Source organism: Saccostrea echinata, unplaced genomic scaffold, assembly GCF_033153115.1.
Source record: "Saccostrea echinata isolate AGI-Se365-2 ecotype Australia unplaced genomic scaffold, CSIRO_AGI_Sech_v1 ptg000054l, whole genome shotgun sequence".
In the NCBI taxonomy this organism is placed as follows: Eukaryota; Metazoa; Mollusca; class Bivalvia; order Ostreida; family Ostreidae; genus Saccostrea; species Saccostrea echinata.
Genome location: NW_026889803.1, coordinates 24136309 through 24161323, shown reverse-complemented (window position 1 = coordinate 24161323; position 25015 = coordinate 24136309). Strand labels below are relative to the sequence as shown.

Below are 25015 nucleotides of genomic sequence, written 5' to 3'. Positions count from 1 at the left end.
TGAGGAGTTAAACTTATAAAATTGATAACAAATCATAATTTAATCATCAATTATATCATCACACATTATTGTTACTATTTTCTACAGACAATTTTGGCTTATTAAGCTTACTTAAGCTGTTTTGCATGTTGAACATATCTATTTTGCGATTTACACCTGCTTTCACCTGAATTATTTATTCAAGGAATTTCCGATCAGAATTATGTTAACAGATTTGAAATTTTAATTTATTATGAATCCAATGATGTATGATACATAGTATAAATGAAATATTTTGACCCAAGATAGTTCAGTTTTAAACTGCACTCCAGTTCATCTAAAACAGTCTAAGGGGCAGTCAGGCAAGCACTCTTTGGATATGGCCAGTGTGTCAAATTGTGGCATTAAGGGGTAAAGAGTTAAGGGTCACAACCCTAGGCCAAGGATATCCTGTGACAAATTTGTCATATTCTAAAAAATTTACGCACACTGCAAAAATGGCCATAGCATTAGCTCTTTCAGCCTTTGGCTGAGAAGAGCTAAAAAGATAGTAGAGTGGTGGTTCCGGCTTGTGGATCTAAGTTATAGGCATTTTTTAACAAAATATTAAGGCCCAAGTGCCTAGAATTGCTCTTCTGATAAATTATACAGCCTATCACTTCTACGTTCAAGTCTCTTAGATAAAGTCTTGAAATTCCAAAAGTATGTCATCTTGACCTGTACATTTGGGTTAACACACTCTGAGAGCCCAAGATGCATCAACTGACTAAGTCACTAAGTAAGTGTGATGATTCTAAACCCCTTATAATCTAAAATATTTAGTTATAACCATAAAATTCCAAAAGTAGGTCAGGGTAACCTACTTTTTGGCTAACATACTCCAAAACCCAAGATTCACCAGCTAATATAGTTTGATGATTCTAAGCCTCTTATTATCTGAAATTTAATTGTGACCTCTTCAAGGTCAAGAGTTAATAGTTTTGATAACCAAAAAAGGTTTTCCCATAAGGAATACACATGTGAAATATAATAGCCCTTACTACCAAGCATTCAGAAAATATGGCCAAAGTTAAAGTTTTTCAAAAAAAAAGGTCATACTCAAAGGTCAATGTCACTAATTGTACTGCACTTATGCTTTTGACCAAACATTCACTAATAATCTGTTTCCTTGTATACAGTCTCTAAAACTAAAAAAAATTCTTGTAGCATTTATATGCACATGCATGACTAATTATGTTCCCCAAACGAAGTTTGGGAACATATTGTTTTTACTGTTTCTTACTATTATTATGTCACCCCGGACGAAGTTGGGGAGACATATTGCTATTGTTCAACCAATAACTCAGTTTGCACAATTTCTCGAAGATGCCTCTGTCAATCTTGACAAAACTTCACTGTCGTAATGATCAGCAACTAAAGATGTGTAATCCTTTTTCAGAATTTTCAAAATGGCCACTGTTGCCATGGAAACTGACAAAAAGTGGTAATTTTTTAATTTCAGCTTTCTCAGTTGCTTTTAATCCAATCTTTTTGAAACTATAAAGAAGTGTTCCTTGCCTCCTGTCAACAAGATTTAGGCAAAAAAAAAATGGAAAAGGGTGGATGAAAAATATGAGTAAATAAAGAAAAGTTGATGTCACATGACAAATTTTGTGATAAATTGCTAGTGAGTTCTGTCCTGCAAGCTTCTTGAAAATGACCTGGACAAACTTACTGAACTTTATAGAAATGATAATCACCAACTGTAGTTCTGCTAAAACCCTTTAAAATTTTCAGATTTGTCACTGTTGCCATGGCAACAGACAAAAAGTCATATTTTTATTAAAACTTTGTTTTTTCCTGTAATTTTTCATAAAATCTGTTTTCTAACTTTAATGAGTTGTGAATCGCATCCTGTCAAAGTGATTCCTGCAAAATAATGGAACAGAATGGACAAAAAGAAAGATTAATTTAAAAAAAGGTGCAGTCGTGTCATCTATTTTGCGATGTTTCCACACTTGGTTTTTTCCTTGAATGTTCTCGTAAACGGCTTTGACAATATTATTGAAACCTTCCTCAGAAATAACAATCACTATTTCTAGTTTTGCAAATCTCATTTAAAATTTTCTCCAACATTGCCATTAGAATAGAAAAAATAATTTAAGTGCAGTTTCCTGAAATGAGTGACCAAAAACGTTGTGTATACATTTATGTTTCATCTTTTTAAAATTGTGATTATTTCAATTTCTTTGTCTTCCTAATTTCTTTTCAAGTTATAATCCTAGGGTACATAAAGGCCCATCTATGAAGCTTTTACATATTACCAATTTCTTGATTTAATTAAAAAGAAATTAAATATCTAAGCATTTTCCAAAAAACGTAGGACAAATGTTTCCTTAAACACTACAAACTATTCATTTTATTTTCATTTATGTAGTTTACGGGGACTCTACTGGAGTAATACACATAGTATGAAGTGAAGAAGTATGACTTCTCTGGTGACAGAGTAGACACGGAAAACCTTCATATTGTCATAGCAATGAGTTTCTATCAAATAAAAAGGACTGTATGTGGTATATATATTGTGGGCGCATTTGTATTTACCTCTTTTCGAATAAAGAAGACGAAGACATATTTAGTATTTTATCCCCCCCTTTTCCTCTGTCATTCTCTCTAATTGTTAACAAAGCAAGTTTTGTTTAATGTCTTGGATTCTAAATAAAATGACCTTGACAAACAACCCTTCATCATAAAGTTTTCAAAATGCTAAGGCTTCACACTTACTATAAAATGATGATTAATTTACATCTGAATTTTCAATACAACACCCCCCTTTGAAACAGCGAAAATGCAGGTATAATTGATAGTGAAGATCTTAAGGGTTTCATGAATAAAATTCAGTGCCGCTGATGTGATCTGATATTTTACCAACATTCATTCTTCTTCTATTTTTCTATAGAATTTAGACAAAACAATCAGCACGCTGGAAATGTTCATGATTCTGCTAAACTAAGAAAGTTTACACACAGTTTGTCATCTCATAAAAAAAAAATCAGCCCCTTTCCAGTGCAGAAATGTCCGAATTGAAGAGGAAAATTCACGAATTATTTTGCTTCAGTCATGTTTTGACGTGAACCTTGAACGACTTCGCAAGCTCTACTTTCACTTCCCTTAACTTTGGTTCGACCAAAACTAGCAACTGTAACTTGGTTCGTTTGTGTGTGAAAGTGTGGAGGGGGGCACTATTTCTATGAATACCCATTTCTTTAGGCATTGAACAATCTTAAAGCTTATGGATGGTTTAGTTCGGGGTGACATAAGCTATTGCTTGCAATAGCAGAGTTTCTAGTTATTATGTCACCCTGGACGAAGTCGGGGAGACATATTGCTATTGTTCGACCAATAACGCGGTCCACAAAATTTCTCAAATATGCCTCTGTTAATCTTTATAAAACTTCACTACCATAATGATCAGAAAATAAAGATGTGCAATCTTTCTTCTAAATTTTCAAAATGGCAACTGTTCCCATGGAAACTAATAAAAAGTTGTATTTTTTTTCAATTTCATCTTTCTCGGCTGCTTTTAATTAAATCTTTTTGAAACTTTAAAGAAGTGTTCCTTACCTCCTGTCAACAAGATTTAGGCAACAAAAAAAAATGGAGAATTCACACAGAAAAAAGATGTGTTTGTGAAACACTGATGCCACCATATGACAACTTGTAGCAAAAGATAAACTTTCTAAAATGCAAAACAAATATGTTGCTACCCAAAGTAAGGTCTCGTCTCGAGAAATATACCTATAAAATATAAATGTCCTAGCAGCATCCATTGAAAAGGCATGGAAAAAGTTAAAGTTTTTCAAAAGTAAGTAAAACATCAAAGTCAAGGTCAAATGGTCAAAATTAATGGTGCCCAAGGAAAGGAATTCTCATAAGAAATACACATGTGAAGTATGAAAGTGGTAACACAAATCGTTCAAAAGCTATGGCCAAGGTTAAAGATTTTCAAAAGTAGGTCAAACTCCAAGGTCAACAGATTACAATTGTTGGTATCCAAAGGAAGGTCTTGTCAAAAGGATTACATATGTGATGTATGAAAGCCCTAGCACCAACCTTTCAAAAGTTATGGCCAAGGTTAAAGTTTTCAAAATAGGTCAAAGTCCAAGGTAAAGATCAAAGGATCAAAGTTGTTGGTATCCAAAGGAAGGTCTTGTTACAAGGATAACACATTTGAAGTATGAAAGCCCTAGCACCAACCGTTCAGAAGTTATGGCCAAGGTTAAAGTTTTCCAAAAGTAGGTCAAACTCCAAGGTCAAGGTCAAAGTTGTTGATATTCCAATGAAAATCTTGTTGCAAGGATTACATACATGAAGTATGAAAGCCCTAGCACCAACCGATCAAAAGTTATGGCCAAGGTTAAAGTTAAAATTTTGCAAAAGTAGGTCAAACTCCACAGTCAAGGTTAAATATGATGGTACCCCAAGGAAGGTCCTGTCACAAGGAATATACATGTGAAATATAGAATTCATAGTTTCAACCAATAAAAAGTTATGGTCAATGTTAAAGTTTTTGTGGAGAAACAGACAAACAGACGGACGGACAGGGCAAAAACTATATACCCCTGAATCTTCAATACGGGGGCATAAAAAAAGTAAAACATCATTTATAAAGATGTAAACGTAAATTTAAACTAAAAATAAAGTGGAAAAAAAGTTGGACATAATCGATATTAACCCAAATTGCCTGCGTGGAAAGTAAATTTGGAAACCGCTATACCAGCGCGATGTACCAGCCATCTTTGACATTTACTTTGCACTCATTGCCTGATGTAAAGAGAGTCAGTAGGCTATTTTTTTTTTTAAGTACAGAATTATAGGATGAAAGCTAGCCGGCAAAATTTTGTGCAAGCAGATTCACATTAGAATTTGTTGTTTGAGTTTTTACAATAACTGTTAGCAAAAGTTCTTTATTCATTCATTTTTTTATTCTATGCAATTCCAAATACAGACATCTCCATGTAATCCTTTTCTGCACTTCTATACTACTGCATCAGTCCATTTGTCTACTAGAAAGGTGGGGCACGATACATTATTTCACGCCAAACGTCACGAGTAATTTTCGCGCATTTTCTTTGGAATGTATGTTCTATTGAATGGGAGTGATAGCTTCAATGAAATGTTTTAAAAGTATCTTCTTATAGCCTGATTTTTGACTTTTAGAATGCGTATTTATCACATTGTACATATAACATAATGTATATGTTTTTTCTTCATATTTTTTTTCCTGTTAACCCCAAAAGTGGACTATTCTGCTAAGTTACATATTCATGAAAAGACGGGAAAGTTTCGGAGCAAAACATGTCTCGCCCTATGACGGTCAAGGAATCTGATACCATTAATGTTTATTCAACAGTCTTTGAAAAAAAAAAAGGGTTTTTTTCTTATTTTTCTGGTCCAGCATGTGAAGGAAATATTTGCCACGTAACACTTGCTATAAATATTTATTGCTTTAGTCAGGCAAGCTTCTTGAAAAGCTACTACTTACTAGTATAACACAATATGTATTACCGCTGTGCAATACATCTAACTTCTCATTCCTTTTTGGATATGACTTGTATAGGCTCTGATGTCCAATCCAATGATGTAATTTGACTTTACATAATAAAATACTGATTATATATAATACATATGAACCTGGATCGCTAGCATGAAAATCCAACACGCTCATCATTATGCCTTTGGATTCCCCCTTCCAAAGTGAAAAATGACAAACATTGAAAGTTTGGATTTATCAATTTTAAAACAAATTATATATTTAGCGTTTTGAAAAATCTTTCTATTAATCCTACTTATAACATAGAAAAATATTAAAACACAAAAAAGTTGAAAAATTTGACGTTTTTAATTCGCTTCCGCTAGCGACCAGACGTGTTAAGCCCAATGTGCTTAAGCCCAAATTACATCAAGTACTTAATATGTACTACTTATGCACAGAAACAGGTACTAACGTGCCACCATATATTTACCTGTGCTTACGCACATTTATATCAAAGTACTTACGTACTTTCTTATATACCCATATGTGTTTGTGCACAAATACATCAAATAATTAGACATTACATACTGTTTAAGCACAGAAACACATTTACTAGTGTACCACTATACACCTACCTGTGCTTACACACAATTACATAAAATACTTATGTACTTTCATATCTCCATATGTGCCTAAGTACAATTACATCAAAGTACTAAAATTACCAGTATGCACAGAAACACAGGTACTTACCAAATACCTACCTGTGCACATTAAAGGCATAGTACTTACATTCTCTATATACATATACAGTACCTGGCCATAATACAGTACGCAAAATGGACGCCGTGAAAATTAAAATTAACATACGATGTTTTTCCTCTCTCCATTTTATCGATTGTAATATGATAAAAAAAAATAATGACAACAACACACATCCATACATGAACGTCATATCTGACGTCACACACATAGGAAGTTCCGTAGGTTTATTTTTAGTACCAAAACATATGTAAATCAAAATGGCTCCGAGGGGGAAAGACCTTTCACTCGAGCAAAAGCAGACGATAATTAAATTGAATAAGAGTGGTTTAAGTAGCCAGAAAATTTCGGAAATTATCGGAATAAGTCCAAATTCCATACAGAAGGTTGTTTGACGAAATGCTGAAAGGGGTTCCGTGGAAAATAGAGAAAGACCGGGAAGAAAACGATTGGTGGGTGAAAGAGGTGATCGCGTCTTGTCAAGGTTGGTGAAGAAAAATCGTCGACAGAGTCTGTCAGATTTAACTGAGAAATTTAACGAATCTGTACCACAGAAAGTGTCTAATAGAACTGTAAGAAGGAGATTAAAAGAACAGAAATATCAAAGATGCTCCGTTTCAAAGAAAATTACAATCTCGAAACCAAATCGTCAAAACCGTGTTTTGTGGTGTCGATCCAAATTAGGGTGGACAGTGGAGGAAAACTGGAGTCAGGTCATTTTTAGTGATGAGGTGAAAGTTATTTTAGGAAAGGACAGAAAAATTTACGTCTGGAGAAAACCCGGAGAAAGATTTCAACCCGATTGTCTTGGACAGTATAGTGGTCATTCGCCCCGCTCCGGCATATCGGCTATGTTCTGGGGGTGTTCATTTTTTAATGATGTTGGAACTTTGACTGAAGTAGAAGGAAATATAAACTCTGAGAAATATATTTCGGTCCTAGATTATCATTTGTGGCCTCTTGTTGCAAAGGAGTTTCCTGCAAGTTCCTGGATTCTACAGGAGGATAATTGTCCGGTGCACCAGTCCAGACAGACGGTTGAATGGAAAATGACAAACAACATCCCTACACTTACCTGGCCTAGTCAATCACCAGACATTAACATAATTGAAAATGTGTGGAGGACAATTAAGATCAGACTGGAACATCGCCTGGACGAAATTTAAAAACGCGAAGACCTAGTGCAAATTGTGAAGGACATATGGGCCTCTATCAATTTGGAGACGATTAGAAAATTGTACAGATCAATACCAACACGATTACAAGCTGTAATAAAAGCAAAAGGTTACATAACCAAGTATTAGTAAGGTAGGATAAATTTTATTATATATCAATTTAAAACAAACAACATTCAAAACTGCAAGTGTGCAGGTATATTTTTATAATGGCGGCCATTTTGCGTATTGTATTATGGCCAGGTACTGTAATTCTTTTCACACAAACACATATAGTGCCTACGCACTCCAGAAGTTTAAAAACAATCACACAAATAAGTTGAAATGTCAAAAATTTTCATTTTCTTTACATTTTGACATAGAATATTATATATTATATACAAGTAGATGTCTGCATAGTATTGTATACATTGTTTTTTTTTTGGTGCTTGAGTCGCTATTGTTAATAATGCATACTTAAGCAACAGTTTTAGAAGAGAAAATTAATTATCATCTTGGGGACAACAGCTGACACAGTTTTTGGACTATTCATAAAATATTATAATAGTAGCATATTTATTTCTTATCCCCAAGATTTAAGGGGATTTTAGTTTGCATATGTATTAAGTAGTTGCTCATGTATTAAGTAGCAAATTTGTGTTTTTGCAGTATATCTATAATGGTTGTCAGTTGTTGATCCCAAGAGCCAACATTTAGCTTGTTTAGTAATAAAATATTTACTGACTTACAGAATTTGTTTTCTTCGGTATGAATTAAAGTTTATAAATAGTATAAACTGAGTTTATACCAGGGAAACACAAAAATACATTCACTTCCTTAATGAGGCCCCTTAGTGGAAGATTTCCCCTTTGGGGGCCCAATAGATGGCCAATCTGGAGTGAAAATACCCAGCCTCTTTCTGAAATCAATGCCATGGCTGGCAGCATCGTGATTCTGTAATTTTACAACAGCTATCCACCACCATCCCCGCCACTCTCCTAGAACTGTTTGTAATGGGGTTAGCAATTTTGATTATGATTATTCTTTGGAAATTAAAGTGGACTATTCATAAAAAATTATAGAAACATTTTTACTTCTTATCCCCAAGATTTAAGGGGATTTTAGTTTGCATATGTATTTAGTAGTTGCTCATATATTAAGTAGCAAATTTGTGTTTTTGCAGTATATCTATAATGGTTGTCAGTTGTTAATCCCAAGAGCCAACATTTAGATAGTTCAGTAATAACTTTTCTACTGAATTACAGAATTTGTTTTCTTTGGTATTAATTGATGATTCTAAGTCAATTACTATCTGAAATAGCCATCAAATTTCAAAAGTAGGCCACAGTGACCTACTTTTTGTTGACACATTCTGGGTACCCATGATGCATCAACTGACAAATTTGATAATTCTATGCCAATTATTATCTGAAATATTAAAATTAAGCCAAGACATTGCACAAGTAGGTCATAAAGGCCTAATTTTGGTTGATACACTTAAAATGCATCAACTGACCAACTTTTTGATGATTCAAAGCCAATTAGTATCTGAAATATTCAAATTAAGCTATGAAATTGCAAAAGTAGGTCAAGGTGACCTACTTTTTGGTTGACACACTCTGAGGACTGAAGATGCATCAATTGACAAAGTTTGAAGATTCTAAGCCAATTTTCTGGAATATCTAAATTAAGCCATGAATATTGCAAAAGTAGGTCAAGGTGACCTACTTTTTGGTTGACACTCCAAGGAATGAAGATGCATCAACTAACAAAGTTTATTGATCCTATACTTCAAAGTGTCCAAAATATGCCTCTAAAACAATTTGAAAATGAATACCTGTAAAATTGAAAAAGTAGGTCACTGTGATCTACTTTTTGATAAATCTGTTTTAAGGCCCCTGGGTGCATCAACTTAAAAGGTCTGATGATTCTAAACCTCTTAGTATCTGAAATAATGACCTTTAATGTATAGAAAATGATTAGCCATAAAATTCAGAAAGAAGGTCATGGTGACCTGCTTTTTGGATGACACACTTTAAGGTCCCATGATGCATAAACTGACAAGTTTTTCAAAGTATGCAAGTTATGCATCAAAATTAAAATGAAAATAAATGTCAATGAGTCAAAATGATATGAGGTCTGAAAATGCATCAACTGACTAGATTTGATGATCCTAGGCCTTATAGTGGGAAAATATCAAAGATTAAACAAAATGTCAATTTTGGGCAACTTTGAAGTGACCTTGAGACCACGCCTTTTGCCCCAGGGTGATGCCTTGAAGAATCTTTAATCTACAACATATCCTCATCCTTGTATATAAGTTTGGTGATAATCTGCTCAGTGGTTCTTGAGAAGAAGATTTTTTAGCAACCACTACTTTTGTTTTTATTTCCCTAATTATCTCCCCTTGTTTAAGAGACACATCCCCAGTTTTAGTATAAATGAAAGCCTTGGGCCTAGGATACTCTGTGACAAATTACAAAAAAAATGATCAAAGGGTTCTTCAGATATGGTCCATTTTCCAAAAAGTTTACGCAAACCACACAAATGGCCATAGCATTATGTCTTTTAGCCTTTGGCTCAGAAGTGCTAAAAAACTTGATTCTACACTACCTGAGGATGCTTTCACATAAGTTTCATATTTTTCAGCACAGTGGTTCTTAAGAAGAAGAATTTTGAAAGATGCCATCAAATTTTCACAAATTCTTAGCTATCTGCCCTTGGAAGAAGGTGTGGCCCTTCGTTTGAATAAACTTGAAATCCCCTTTACCCAAGGATACTTTGTGGCAAGTTTGGATGAAATTTGCCCAGTGGTTCTTGAGAAGAAGTCAAAAATGTGAAAAGTTCAAAGACAAACAGACGGACGGATGGACAGATGGGCAAAATGTGATCAGAAAAGCTCACTTGAGCCTTCGGCTCAGGTGAGCTAAAAGTATGGAGAAATAAATTGAAAAATAGTTAACTTTTTGAAACAAATATACACTTTTTTCAGTGGATGGCACTGTGGCTCTCAGGTAGTCCATCCCATTTTTTCAGACCAGTGAGGTACAGATCTCCAGCTAACTAACATTGATGGTGTTGGCCCCATCCCCCATGCCCAACGGAGACAGAAACCATGAAATTATCATTTATTAGGGCTGTCACGGTTCCAAACTTTTTTGGGTCAGGTCGGTTCTGTAAATTTTGGGTTGTGTTTCGGGTTTCTCAATTCGGTCATTTACATCTATTTTAAGCCTCAAAATTCATGAATTTAACTTGAAATATCTTTCTTTTGTTACGTTAAATTCACCTTGAAAACAAATCTTAACTATGTTAACTTCTTGACATCACTGTTCATGACTACTATGGCAACTATTACCTACAACCTGATCATTCTTGCTTGTTTTGATAATTATCTAATCCTTTCGTGACAAGTATTTTGTCATAGAATGAAGTAGAATACAGCTGTGATGTTAAACTGCGAACAATAGTATTGTTCTCCCGCCTACCTCCAAGTCAATTTTCATAAGTTAACACATTTGAATGATTTTTCATAATTATATAGACATTTACATGAATTTTCATAAAACATTGCTTCTTTGGGAAAACAAAGAGAGATAATTCTATAATTTTGGTAAAAACTTGTGTTTTTCACTATAGAAATCAACGGAAAAAGGAAAATATTTTTAAAACATCTTTCCGCCTAGTTCCTTTTTACAGGTAATATAGACTGTCATTTTACAAATTCATACCAAAGCTTTTTGTGTTTCACGGGGGGAATATATGTCTATAGACAAAAAAACTACAAAAATGCTTATTTTTTCACCAATTTCAAGGAGGTTTAAAACTAAAATATTGTATTTTATTAATAATACAGTGGCTCCCATTTTATCCAATAGTCAAGTTGTCAGTCTAATTTTATCAGAATAGCCGATTATTAGAATAGCCGATTGCTCCATACCAAGTCCAAAGATAGATGTATAGAGCTACATGTATTGATAATATATCATAGCAAATTTCAAACTTGCACTTTCGTTTTCGTTTGATTAGTTTACTTAGTGAATTTCCTAAAATAAATTATTTCACTTACTTATGAATTTAATATGATAACATTTTTCAAATAAATTGATGTATAAAATATATTCTTTGATAGTTATTGTCATCTTAATTCAGCACATGTTTACATTCCTTCTTCGATGGTTGCCATTTTGGAAATGGAAGTAGACTAAATGCTTGACTAATAACCATAAAATATTTTTCCCTGAATAGATTGTAAATTAAAAATCAACAAAAACATAAAATATTTTTTTTATAAATGTAACTTCTTTGTTTTTATTTGTTTCTTTAATATGCATGGATACGTATTTTATCCTGTTTGTGACAATTCTCTGGTCTAAGAGTTTACCAGTCTCATGCATACTTGTTTCCCATGTGGAGAAAGATGGTATGGATATTGAGAAGTATATTTATAGTATGGGCCGTTTGTGATTTTAACCATAATTTTGCACTTAAAAGTGAACAAATATTAAGCCAAATGACCAAGTTAAACGACTGAATAGACTTATTTCATTATCCAAGCAAATTGTCATACACAAGCTAATCAGTTCAATAATTAAAATTTCAAGCAAAAAAAAAAATTGCAAATAATTGTCATAATTAACAAGTGCATCATTGAACCCAAGCTGATCACCACAACTGTAATCAAAACATAACTTCTACTATGCCCACTATTGACACAGGTAAGGTGCCTGTATGCGTCCAACCGTAACTAATACCCTCATTGTCGTACTCAAGCCAGTCAAGGTAATTGGTGTCAAATTGTGTAAACAAAGGCTTCACATACGAAGTTGGAGGTGTGTACAAGGTGCTGCTCATCAACAAACATTATGATAGTCCAAATTGTTTTATCAGATAAAACGAAATTCCAATATTTTCTCATCAGAATATCAGGTGAAATCATACCTGTCAACTCTCCCGAATTTATCGGGAGTCAACCGATTTTGAACCCTCCCTACCGCATGTCTCCCGATATTTTTTTTAATTGCCGTTTCTACCGATTTTGAAAAAATCCGGATTTTTTACCTACTTCGGTTCGTAAAATACCGACAAGTCAACACAAAAAATGGAGGTCATGCAGTGTTTATCGATAGATAATCTGTTTATTGCCACTGATAACAGGTAATCAAAAAGGTGTCAACTGTGCTACCAGATGTAATTGCAGTTGTAATTGCTCTCTATTCTCATTAAAAGCATATATTATCAAAGACAGAGATGCCAGAAGTGAAACTTTTGCAAAAAAGAATGGTAAATAACGATATGGATATACATGTACTTGTTACTTTGCTGCAAATAAGTTTACAAGTACCTAAGACAAAACAATTCCTCCATAAACAATACAGTGATCTGAAAAGATATGAACTACAGTACTCTATTATTAATTTAATGAGGAAAGGGAAACAATTTCATGGTAGCTAATGAAGATTCTGCAGAGGGAACTCTGCAGATTATGAGATTCACGGGCAGTGACTTAGCAAATCCTGCATCAACATCAGCATATAAAAGCCCCTGAAACTGCAGAGCAACATGACAGTACCTTTAGAAGACTTCTTTGAATTTACGCAGCTAAACAGGGTAATAAAGATTCTGAATTTTAAAATATAAAATTAGCATATTAGAACATGACTACAATAATGATACAGATTCTAAGAAAAAAAATCATATATTATAAAAGAAAGAAAGAATAGAGGACCTGAGAATCCATGTATTTCATTCATACTAGATTTTAAAGGATGTAAGTTTTGATTACTTCCAATTATTTCAATTTCAGATCTTAAATCCAGGACACAACTCTCTTGCTCCTACTAGTGAGAAAAATCCATTCATCCGTCAATTAAAAGCTGGAAACTCAGACTGTCTGCAGAACCTTACTAATTTTTCTAATTGCCAAGTTAAACTATAATATTTGCCATGAATATTATTCAAATTACACTCTTATGGGCATGCATACTATACAGTGAAGAACATAATTTTTTTTATAACATCAAAAAATTACATATGGTACTCATAAACAAAATACTATGAATAAAAAGTTGTAAATTTAATAAATAAATAATAATATTTAAAAAATGTTTTTAATTGTATGTTGTTTATTTTTGTTTTATAATACAGTGAAATGTGCGATTTTTTATTTACAAAAGGTCATCGTGCGTTTTCTCCCCCCCCCCCCCCCCAAAAAAATTTTGGCCATGTTGACAGGTATGGGTGAAATTATTGTATTGAAATAGCCGAAATATTCGTTATACTGCTATCCGATAAAATGGAAGCCACTGTATATGCTTAATTTTATATACATAAAACATAAGAAAAGATTTAAGGAACATTTATTCACATCCAAGAATATTTTAAAATGTGGTGATGCTTTAAAGCTCGATTTCAATGGAAAATATCGCCTACCCCCCTTATTTAAAGAGCTGGAATTAGGGGTAAGTAACTACTTAACACTGGTATTAAAATTATCAGTCAATTACCATTGAACTGTTCTTTGCATTCAACAAAGATTTTAGGGCCATATTGAAATTAGTATTGAATTAAATGGGTTCAAAATGTAGGCTGGAATCAAGAGTTAGCGTGCATAGTTCTTTATCACCTTTATCATCATCATTCCTTTGATATTGACGCCATTTTTGTATAAAACAGATTCTAATATATAAACCAGACCCAAACCGAAATCCGGAAAAATGGAACCAAAACCAAACCCAATAACTTGGACAGTGGTTTTCGGTTATTTCGGGGAACCTTGACAGCCCTATCATTTATGTTTCCCATACTGCGTAATATGTCAAAATAAGTTAAAAATTTGCTCTGTTGTTCCAGAGAAGAAGCTAAATCTGTTTTAAAGTTTATGATATCAAATGATGACAAAAACAGATAGCAATAGGTCACCTGAGTGACTTAAGGTGACCTAAAAGTTAAGGAAAAACTTAAAGATATTCATATACTTCACACCTTTGCACCAGCTCCCTGAAAAGCTTCTTCAAAATCAGCAAGAATTTGTGATCCAAGATCTGACTGAATCAATTTGACTCTGCAATAAAAATATGCATGTTTTAAAGCATATAAAATTCTAAAAATATTAAATAAGACTTGCTTCACTCTCTCTACTTGTAAATCAAGCTTGGCTAATCAAAACAATAAGTTTGAAATGTAATTTCCGTTCACATACTCCACAAAACTCTAAAATCATTTTTTTCTCAAAAGTAAATGACCTGAATTCCAATACATATTCAAGTATTTTTGCATTAAAAACTAATGGCACACCTGTCAGCTAATTGTTTTATCTGTGGAATTTCCATGTACTTCTGAAAATGTTCTAATACATTTTGAACTCCCTGAAGTAAATTTGCAACATCTCCATATTGTCTTTTCTTGGCCAACATCCTGTAAAACATTTGACCAAACGACATTAGCATAAAATTACAAAACTATATTTTTTTTAATAAAGAAAACCTAACTAGAAAACTATTCAATCAACAAGGGCACCACATAGGGATATTCATGTATGGATGGGGTTAAGGAATGAGAAATATAAATTTAAGGACAGACGATAGGTTCCTCTAATATCTGTTTTGAATATCTTCGTTATGTATGAAAAATATTCAAAATTAGGGTCTTCCGTCTTCAGCGGAAGACCCTTCTATTTTTCTTAGGTTTCTTTTTTTAAGGTCTTCCGTCTTCAGCGGAAGACATTATTGTTATTCTTCCGTTTCTTTTCCACTGTTTATAGGGTCTTCCATCTCCAACGGAAGACCCTTCTATTATTCTATTGTTTCTTTTTCACTTTTATTATTATTATTATTAGGGTCTTCCATCTTCAGCGGAAGACCCTTCTATTATTCTTCAGTTTCTTTTTTACCTTTATTATTATTATTAGGGTCTTCCATCTTCAGCGGAAGACCCTTCTATTATTCTTCGGTTTATTTTTTACCTTTATTATTATTATTAGGGTCTTCTGTCTTCTGCGGAAGACCCTTCTATTATTCTAGTATTGATTTTTCACTTTTCTTTTTATTATTATTAGGGTCTTCCGTCTTCTGCGGAAGACCCTTCTATTATTCTATTGTTGATTTTTCACTTTTCTTTTTATTATTAGGGTCTTCCGTCTTCTGCGGAAGACCCTTCTATTATTCTATTGTTGATTTTTCACTTTTCTTTTTATTAAGGTCTTCCGTCTCCAATGGAAGACCTTATTGTTTTCGTTCGGTTTCTTTTTCCCTATTATTAGGGTCTTCTGAACTTCCTTCGGAAGACCCTACTGTTATTCTACTGTTTTTTTTTTTTTTTCCCCACCGATTTTCAGCAGGCGATTTCTCGAAGACCTTTTGTCCGATTGCTATGAAACTTTCAGGGTAGATACAGCGTATTATTGCCTAAAAACGTTTTTTTCAAATTTTTGCTATATACCCCAGTTCATGAGTTATTGCCCTTTAATCGATATTTGGAGGGTCTCTTGTCCAGTAGAATTCTCAATAACGACACATGATATTTGCATGAAAACTGGAGAACTTGTAACTAATACATTGCAGATGTGCAGAACATTAAAATTGTAGGCTAATTTTTTTAAGTTCGGAAGCTATGTGACGGCAAGTTTTAAGAATTATTTTTCCATGAAATTTTGCTGCTTTTTGTTTAATAACTTTTAAACTGATAAAAATTTGGTAAGACATATAGAATAAAAGTTGTGTGTAATTACAAGAGCTTTCAGATAACATCAAGAAAAAGGGGCTGGCCCCTATATTCAGGGGACAGCAGGTCATAAAAGTATTTTTTGGATAGCTAGAAATATTAAAATATTATGAAAAAGTTTGAATGACATAATTTCTAACATATTAAATCTTGTCATGTGGTATAAAGAGAAACAAGCTCCGTGCTATATTTTATTCTATTTTATATAATAATTATTCAAGAATCGTACAGGAACAAGTTGTCTACAAACCAGCCACGCCTTTTAGGGCATCGTAACACATGCTTGTACGGTTTTAGATAGTTGTTGTGTTTTAAATAAATTGTTTTGATTCGATTTCTCTGTTTTCTGTTATTTAAATCGTTTATAAATGCAAGTTATTTACACAAGTAAAGGTAAATCAACATTTACAAATGCATCCGTATAGAAAGAGTCTTAATCGGGGCCTCTTGTTTGTAACCTGGAAGTAAACAATCACGAGCGGCATTGTGGGAAGAAGACACTAAAGACCCGATATACAAAAAACGTGATTTGATCTGATGCTTTGTTGGCAAATATTTAAAAAAAAAAGTGTAGTTTAGTATAGCATAATGCTTCATAATCAATAATTTTAAAAATAAATCATGTTTAACACTCAATCTGATTATTTTATGTTTTGAAAAATCATCAGGTCGAATATCAGGTTCTTAGTATATCAAGTCTTTAGTACGTCCCCGAAAGTAGCCATGCAAGTCGGAATTACAGACAGAAAATGGGAAGAAAATATGTGAAGTTGACAGTTGTACATTTTCTTACGAGCCGTATGTAGACATGCACGTTTAATCCACATCTACGAAGCACATAAAATCCTTGGTTGCGTACAGGGAGCATTAGTTTTAAAGGGATATATATATTCTTGCGCAAATTGTTTACGAGGAAATTCTGACGATCACATTAACAGCGATGAACAGTCGTGTGTCGGAGTTTTCTGTGATAAATGTAGCGAGTGATGAAACAGTTCACGGTGACATTTTAATATATGATTGGTGTGGACCATGGAAATGAAGGTTAGAATTTTTCTTATCTAAAATTTAACAGCTGCTTACAGCACTGATGTTTACATGTATATGCCAGCAAATGTATAAATGTACGCACAAACACTGATGTATGTTATCTATTTTATGGTTCAGTCTCTGTCTGTTAGCCCTGACATGACATTGTCAAATCCCCATTGCTTTACCTTATATTTAAATGCATGAGAGCATGTAATTTCACCAAGACTTATTTTTTTTATTGAAACAAAAAAATGCAAAAAATCAACAATACACTATCTAACATACTACATGTATAAACATGATAATTATTGTTATATATTTTTCAACAAGTATGAATAGCTGTTATAACTAGGGCCTTAATTAATATTATAATTTGTTATACCTTTAAAAATTTGTTCTTATATAAATCTATACCAGTGTACACTCAAAATGTCTAACATTTCCAAGGTTTTATGAGCAATCATAAAAAAATCTATGTTGAACTGCAAAGTGAGATATTGAACCTGTCGATGAGATCATTGGACTGCTTACATATTACAGTATGCGCGGGATTAGTTAAATCTCATTTGCATTCATTGGTGTTTGAAAGTTACGGAATTGACAGAGTTTTACCTCAGCGCTGGTAAAGGAAATTTACATCATGGCAGCCACTACAAAATACATTTATGTCAAACAAAATAAGAAAGTAAAAGATATTGACCGTGTTCTCGGGGTAAAATGCAATTTGCTGACCCTTTGAACCAAACTGTTTCCCTTCGGCCTAATGGCCTCAGGCAAACAGTTTGGTTCTTGGGTTCGACAAAACACATGTTGCCCTCGAACCCAGTTAGTAAATGTGTATTATTATTGGAAAATCTCAAAAATGTCACTCAGTTAAATTGCAAAAGAAATTTGGAAATATATTTATACATAAAAGTTTGAATTATTTCTGTGATAAGACTGCAGGATTGATTTGTGTTTTGTTTATTGCCCCTTCAAATTTTTTTAGTCATATTATTATGCCACCACTTGCTGGTGGAGGCCTGCAAATATAGACCTGTACTTGACACTTATGGCCTTTGGGAAGTGAGGGATCTTTTTCATGCCAGCACCTTCTGTGACACAGAACCTCGGTTCATACAGTTTCATCCGAGGAACCTATCTCCACATCCAGCTGTGGGATTCGAACCTGCGACGTAAGGATCAGCTTAAACTTAGAGTGGTATTTGGGTTCTACAGTAAAACACGCTTACTGTGAACAGACTTAAATAAGGAATTGAAGCATATAGTGAAGTGATTTTCATTCCCTGTGGATTTAAAACATACTGAAAACTAAACTGAAAAATGAATACATTTATAATGAATCAAAATTATTTGTCCCTGGCACTTATAATCATGTTTTACTATAATGACAAAATAATGGGGATTTGTTTTCACAGTGGCTGTATATTGTGAATAATTTAATAAGTCGATAGCAACTTTTCAGTTTTAAACTAATCTCGTTCAAGCAGATGCTTGTCTGTCTCCATAAACTCCAACGAGCAGGAGTTTATGGAGACAGTCGAGCATCTGCTTGAATGAGACTAGTTTTACACATGCTATCTACATGATCTAAGTGGTAATTTTTTAAAAAAAAAAATATGTATACTGGTATATTATTTAAAAAGTACATATTATACAAAAAATACCGACTAACCAGTTATGAAAATCATAACCCGTCATCCCATACTAAACCGGTTACTATATTTCTGACTGATTAGATGGTTACCCAGTTGACCATTGCCATCCCTAATAAATTTTTTACATGTGTAAGTTATGTGCATTTCCTTTGTGATATCATGAAAAAAAAACTCCTAATTAATCCCTATTTATATTATATTTTGTAATTACATTCTTGAAATTGACTGCATGTAAACATCTATTTAATAGAGTACTTTTTACAAATAATACACGGAAAATGTGACAGTATCTTTGAACTCTGTTTGATGGTTTCATTAGGGGTGTCAATGAATACTCGACTATCATTCAATCATACTGACTATCGACTAAAATTTGTTAAGTCGGTTGTTCGTTTAAAAATTCAATGTAAAAAAAAATTGGATCTGCTCAGTTCATTTATTCACGTATCAGTGTTCAAACTCAGGGAAAGGCTTAACCAGTCTTTGTTAATTGTTCAAAGGAATTTTGTTGTTCGACAAACATGCATTGGCATACTTTAAAAGATGTCGGATCCAAATTGTAAAGTTTCAACCTGCGATTTCGTAAGATCTCAGATCTCATATAATGCAACTACCAATTAATGAAGAATAATAAAACTTTATAAATACATGTAAATTGGGGAATGGTTATGAGCATAATTCAAAGGTGTTTCTTTCTGATATTAATATCAATCATTTTTAAATTGTATTGATTGAATGCAAAAAAAAATCTCATAGTTAAAATTTTGTTTTTGTAAGAGTTACACTTTAATTGTTTAACAATCACGGGTCACTGACAAGACACATTCAAATGGCTTCAGGTAAGAAATCAATAACGGGTACATGTACTAGCAGCAGGAAAAGAAAGGATAAATACAAGCATTTGATGTTCTGTATATAGATAAAATGTGCAGTCAGTGATTTTTTTAGAGCCGACTTGGGGCCGAAATTCGGCCCAAGTCCCAATTGAAAATATGCCTGTATTTTCCCAAAATGTAATGGAAGTTTTCCCAAAGAAAAACTTACAAAATATGTGATCAAATTTAGTTTGTTTATTGCATGTTTTTCAAGCAGGTTTTGTTGTTCAGGTGGCAGGGGATAGTTTCATACTGAAGACCCGGTCAAATTTCTTAAAGAATTGAGATATCCCCTGTTTGATGTGATATTTATGTAGCAAAATGATAAGAATAATTATGGGACACATTTGCAGTGTAGCAGAGCTAGTGCTTGCTGAAATAAATGATGTGCAACATGTAGGTGTCACTATGACGCTTATATACATGCAGAGTTGTAAATGCGAACCTAAGACACATGGTCAGTTGCAGAGGAAATTCACTGAAAAGCAGTAGGCCTTAGAAGAAGGTGTGCATCTCAGAGGGAAGGTGAATGGCCCCATATCAATTGGTGAATTTTCATTAGGGCATGCATTGATTTACAGACTACTGGGTGTTTTATCCTGCTCGCTCGGGCCTGGGGGTGGGTTGTATGGGTGCGACTGAGGCCCAAATCTTGGAAAAACAAGCCAAAATTTGGGGAGACCCCAGGTGTATTTTTGGTACATGTGCACTCTACTAGGCAAATTACATGTAATTTGTTGACATAATTTGTGAGCCATGGGCATATGATTAGAAGTGTAATTAATTAGCCCCTGGAAAACTGTCCCCATGTACATGTTTTTATGGATCGCATGTATATGTGTACCCCCTCGGCACATGTTTGGCATTTAAAAAAACTATCCTCTGCCACCTTCAAGAAAACACCAATTTTCAGAAATATGTAATTTAGTCTAATTCTTCTCTAAATAAGTTTATTGATGTATGCCATTTTCAAAACTCACCATATTTCTTTTATTTGACTCTTATTCATTTAGATATAGAGACCTAAACACAAGGGGGGTAAACCTTTCCCAGTACACATTTTCAAAGAGTTTGAAGCATCAGCTTAACAAATCTTAACAGAGTAAGGCAATTTTTGTCTGAAAAAATTTATTTGTTTGAAAATAATAGTTTGGGCACTGTCACATATATTTTATCAAATTTTGATGCAATATCACTTAGTATTAATTAAAATTAAAGGGGCTCAGTTATTGCGATATCACTGATATTACATAAACTTACTCTTTTTTACATGTATTTCACTAAATATCATTATTTTGAGAAAAGAATGAGTCAGTATGCAAAAATATCAGTTCACAGAACCACATTTATTCAAAGAATTGCTGTGCTTTAATTTTTTTTCAAATTAGACCCATCTTACTATTGAAAATTACATAAAAAAAATATCCCCCTCCCCTTCATTTTCCCCCTCATTTGTCTTCTATAATGTGATAGAACTTAAACTTTTCATTATTTTCATATAGATTATATATTTTTCTTAAAATTATAACAAAACGATGGTCTTTTTGCATATTTAATGAACAAAATATCAGAAATATGTATATTTTTCATGTAATTATTGGATTCTACTAAACACCTGAAATTTACTCACAAATGCCAAGTAAGGACAGGATGATCACTTTAATTATTCAGGGGAATCAAATGCATGTATTTGATCACTCAGATACATTGAAATTGAATGGAAATATACTCAGGAAAAGGACAGTCAGTAAAATCAGATTTCCACAGTATATGTGACGGTGCACATTTTAATGTTTTTGAAATATTTTCTATAGAATCAGGTAATGGTTGGAGGGGTAGGGTAGATAACTGCAACTTTCAGGACACTTCTTCTTGAAACTTTGATGCAAGAGGGGTTTTTGTATATTACAATAAATATCCTGAAAAATAGATTAGGTTTTCTTTTTGCAAACAAGCTATAGATGTACAAATTCAAGCAATTAAGAGGTAAAATGGGATTTCTCAAAACATCAAAAATAGGAGAGTATGTGTTTCATGTGAGTACATTTCATGAAGGCATGCAATTCTTATTGAATTTTTTTTAATGTAGCTGCATTTGAAATTGATCAAAGTTACCATTAAACACTGTTTTGATAAGAAATAGATTCTTTTGGATTGTAGGAGTTGGTCATTTTTGAAGTAACACAAAGAATATGGGGTTAAGGTGGTTGACCGACAATTGGTGGGGTCACTTATTTGCCTCCAACTTTTTTATTTTTCATTGAAATAAGACATATTTAGTATATTTTTACTCAGAATTAATTGCACTTTCTAAATATGGAAAGTTATTTTAATTAAAAAGCAAACTTTGAAAGTTAAAGGTGGCAGGGGATAGTTTCGTACTAAAGACCCGGTCAAATTTCTTAAAAAATTGAGATACCCCCTGTTTGATGTGATATTTTATGTAGAAAAATGATTAGAATAATTATGGGACACATTTGCAGTGTAGCAAAGTGCTTTCTGAAAAAAATGATGTGCAACATGTAGGTGTCACTATGATGCTTATCATATACAGAGTTGTAAATGCGAACCTAAGAGACGTGGTCAGTTGCAGAGGAAATTCAGCTGAAAAGCAGTAGGCCTTAGAAGAAGGTGTGTATCTCAGAAGATGAATGGCCCCATATCAATTGGTGAATTTTCATTAGGGCATGCATTGATTTACAGACTACTGGGTGTTTTATCCTGCTTGCTCCGGCCTGGGGATGGGTTGTATGGGTGCGACTGAGGCCCAAATCTTGGAAAAACAAGCCAAAATTTGGGGAGACCCCAGGTGTATTTTTGGTACATGTGCACTCTACTAGATAATTCATACCACTATTGTTCTTGATGCAAGTAATTAGATAATCCATACCAAGAATAGTCTTGATTAGTTATAACAATTGTTTGTTAAAGTAATACAAAGACAAAAACAAAGCTTTTTGACAATGCTTTTTAAGTGATTGGGCTTTCTGGGAGATTCCCAATTTAGCCTAATTGATGCTGAAATTCCCAATTCTGAGGGCCCCAGCCCCCAGTCCCAAAGTACTGAAAAAAAAACACAGGCAGTAAATATTATATTTGAAATCAAATACATTTGATACATATATTTATTACTCCGAAAATGTTAATGATTCAATAATTTGTTGTATAATGGTTATAACGTAGTTTAAATATTGTACAGGCTAGCAGTCTCTTAAAGACAAAAAGGAAAATGACATGAAAAATTTATTTAAATTTCAACGAGTACTCGACTTTCATTTGACTAAAGCCTCTGACTCTGCGACTTAGCTGTCCGAGTAAAATTAACATCGCTATTTATCATTTATAAGTTGTACAGTTTTTTTTATTTTAAATGAGAAATTTCAATTTCTTTTGGATAGGTGTGACTGCCATCTGATAACTGAAATTTGATACCAAGCATGACCATATTTGCCAGAAGAGCATCTGTTTGGAGATGACAAAGAATAAGCAGCATAGTGAAATTTAAACAGTCACACAAGGATAAAAGTCCTTCCATCTAGGATTATGGACACATCAGGCCTTAATACATTAAGAACTTGTAATATATGTATTTTTACAAAAAAAATTTAGAGAGAACTGCTATTTTGGCATATACAACAACAAATGTTAACATATGTGCATATTTCAAATGACTTCAGTGCTAAGGGCATGTACATGAACGAGGATTGTTAGAAAAGTTTGCGGACACATTGATTTAAGGAAAATTTACTGTGCACTTTGAAAAATGACCTGTCTGAAGGAATAATTTTTTAATAGCTCGGTGCTCTCCAAGACTTTCAATGACATTGCAATTCTCAACTTTGTGTTTTCACATTGATCATCTATAATTAGCGATGAAACAGTCATAACCCCTCTAATTTAATTCAAAATTTTGCAACATGCCCTCTTTGAATATTGTAGCGACATGTAAAATATCATTAATTTTTTTGCACTACAACAGTGCAATTTGTTATTTCAAGAAATTGGTCTGATTTCAATATAGCTTTGATTACAAATAGACAACTCTAAGATACATAATTCTTCTTATCTTTTTAGCTCTTGTGAGCCAAAGGCTCAAAGAGCTAATGCTATGGCCATATGTGCGGTGTATGTAAACTTTTTAGCTCACCTGAGCTGAAAGCTTAAGTGAGCTTTTCTGATCACCAGTTGTCCGTCATCTGTCCATCTGTCTGTCTGTCTGTCCATCCATCTGTAAACTTTTCATATTTTCATCTTCTTCTCAAGAACCACTGAGCCAAATTTAACCAAAGTTGGTACACAGCATCCTTGGGTGAAGGGGAATTTGTTAAAATGAAGGACCAACCCCCTTTACAAGGGGAGATAATCAAGAGAAGACAAAAATAGGGTGGGGTCATTAAAAAATCTTCTCAAGAACCACAGGGCCAGAAAAGCTGAAAGTTATGTGGAAGCATCCTGGGATAGTGTAGATTCTAAATTCTTCAAATCATGGCCCCCAGGGGTAGGGTGGGGCCACAATAGGGAATCAAAGTTTTACATTGAAATATATAGGCAAAATCTTTAAAAATCTTCTTCTCAAGAACCACTGGGCCAGAAAAGCTGAAACTTATGTGGAAGCATCCTGGGGTAGTGTAGATTCTAAATTCTTCAAATCATGGCCCCCGGGGGTAGGGCAGGGCAATAAAGGGAATCAAAGTTTAAAATATATAGGCAAAATCTTCAAAAATCTTCTTCTCAAGAACCACTGGGCCAGAAAAGCTGAAACATATGTGGAAGCATCCTGGGGTAGTGTAGATTCTAAATTCTTCAAATCATGGCCCCCGGGGGTAGGGCAGGGCAATAAAGGGAATCAAAGTTTAAAATATATAGGCAAAATCTTCAAAAATCTTCTTCTCAAGAACCACTGGGCCAGAAAAGCTGAAACATATGTGGAAGCATCCTGGGGTAGTGTAGATTCTAAATTCTTCAAATCATGGCCCCCGGGGGTAGGGCAGGGCAATAAAGGGAATCAAAGTTTAAAATATATAGGCAAAATCTTCAAAAATCTTCTTCTCAAGAACCACTGGGCCAGAAAAACTGAAACATATGTGGAGTCATCCTGGGGTAGTGTAGATTCTAATTTTTCAAATCATGGCCCCCGGGGGTAGGGTGGGGCCGCAATAAGTATTACAAGGGAGGGAGGGTCTGGTGAAGAACAGCAGGGCCAAAGTAACTCAGGTGAGCGTTGTGGCCCATGGGCCTCTTGTAGGAATATGGGCCAAAACTCAAGAACCCCTTGGCCAATTATTGTCAAATTTGTCACAGTGTATCCATGGCCCCAGG

The 25015-nt window shown here is 33.7% G+C and overlaps 1 protein-coding gene across 1 annotated transcript in view; it reads right to left on the bottom strand.

Moving 5' to 3' along the window:
• The window catches only part of LOC133206147 (vacuolar protein sorting-associated protein 53 homolog), a 540720-nt gene that overhangs the window by 326645 nt on the left and 189060 nt on the right, over positions 1-25015 (bottom strand). The window contains exons 5-6 of the mRNA XM_061342079.1: positions 14707-14826; positions 14395-14473 (exon numbers count right to left, since the gene is read on the bottom strand). Of these exons, the coding sequence (XP_061198063.1) occupies positions 14395-14473; positions 14707-14826 (199 nt within the window). The remainder of the gene's footprint in view (positions 1-14394; positions 14474-14706; positions 14827-25015) is intronic.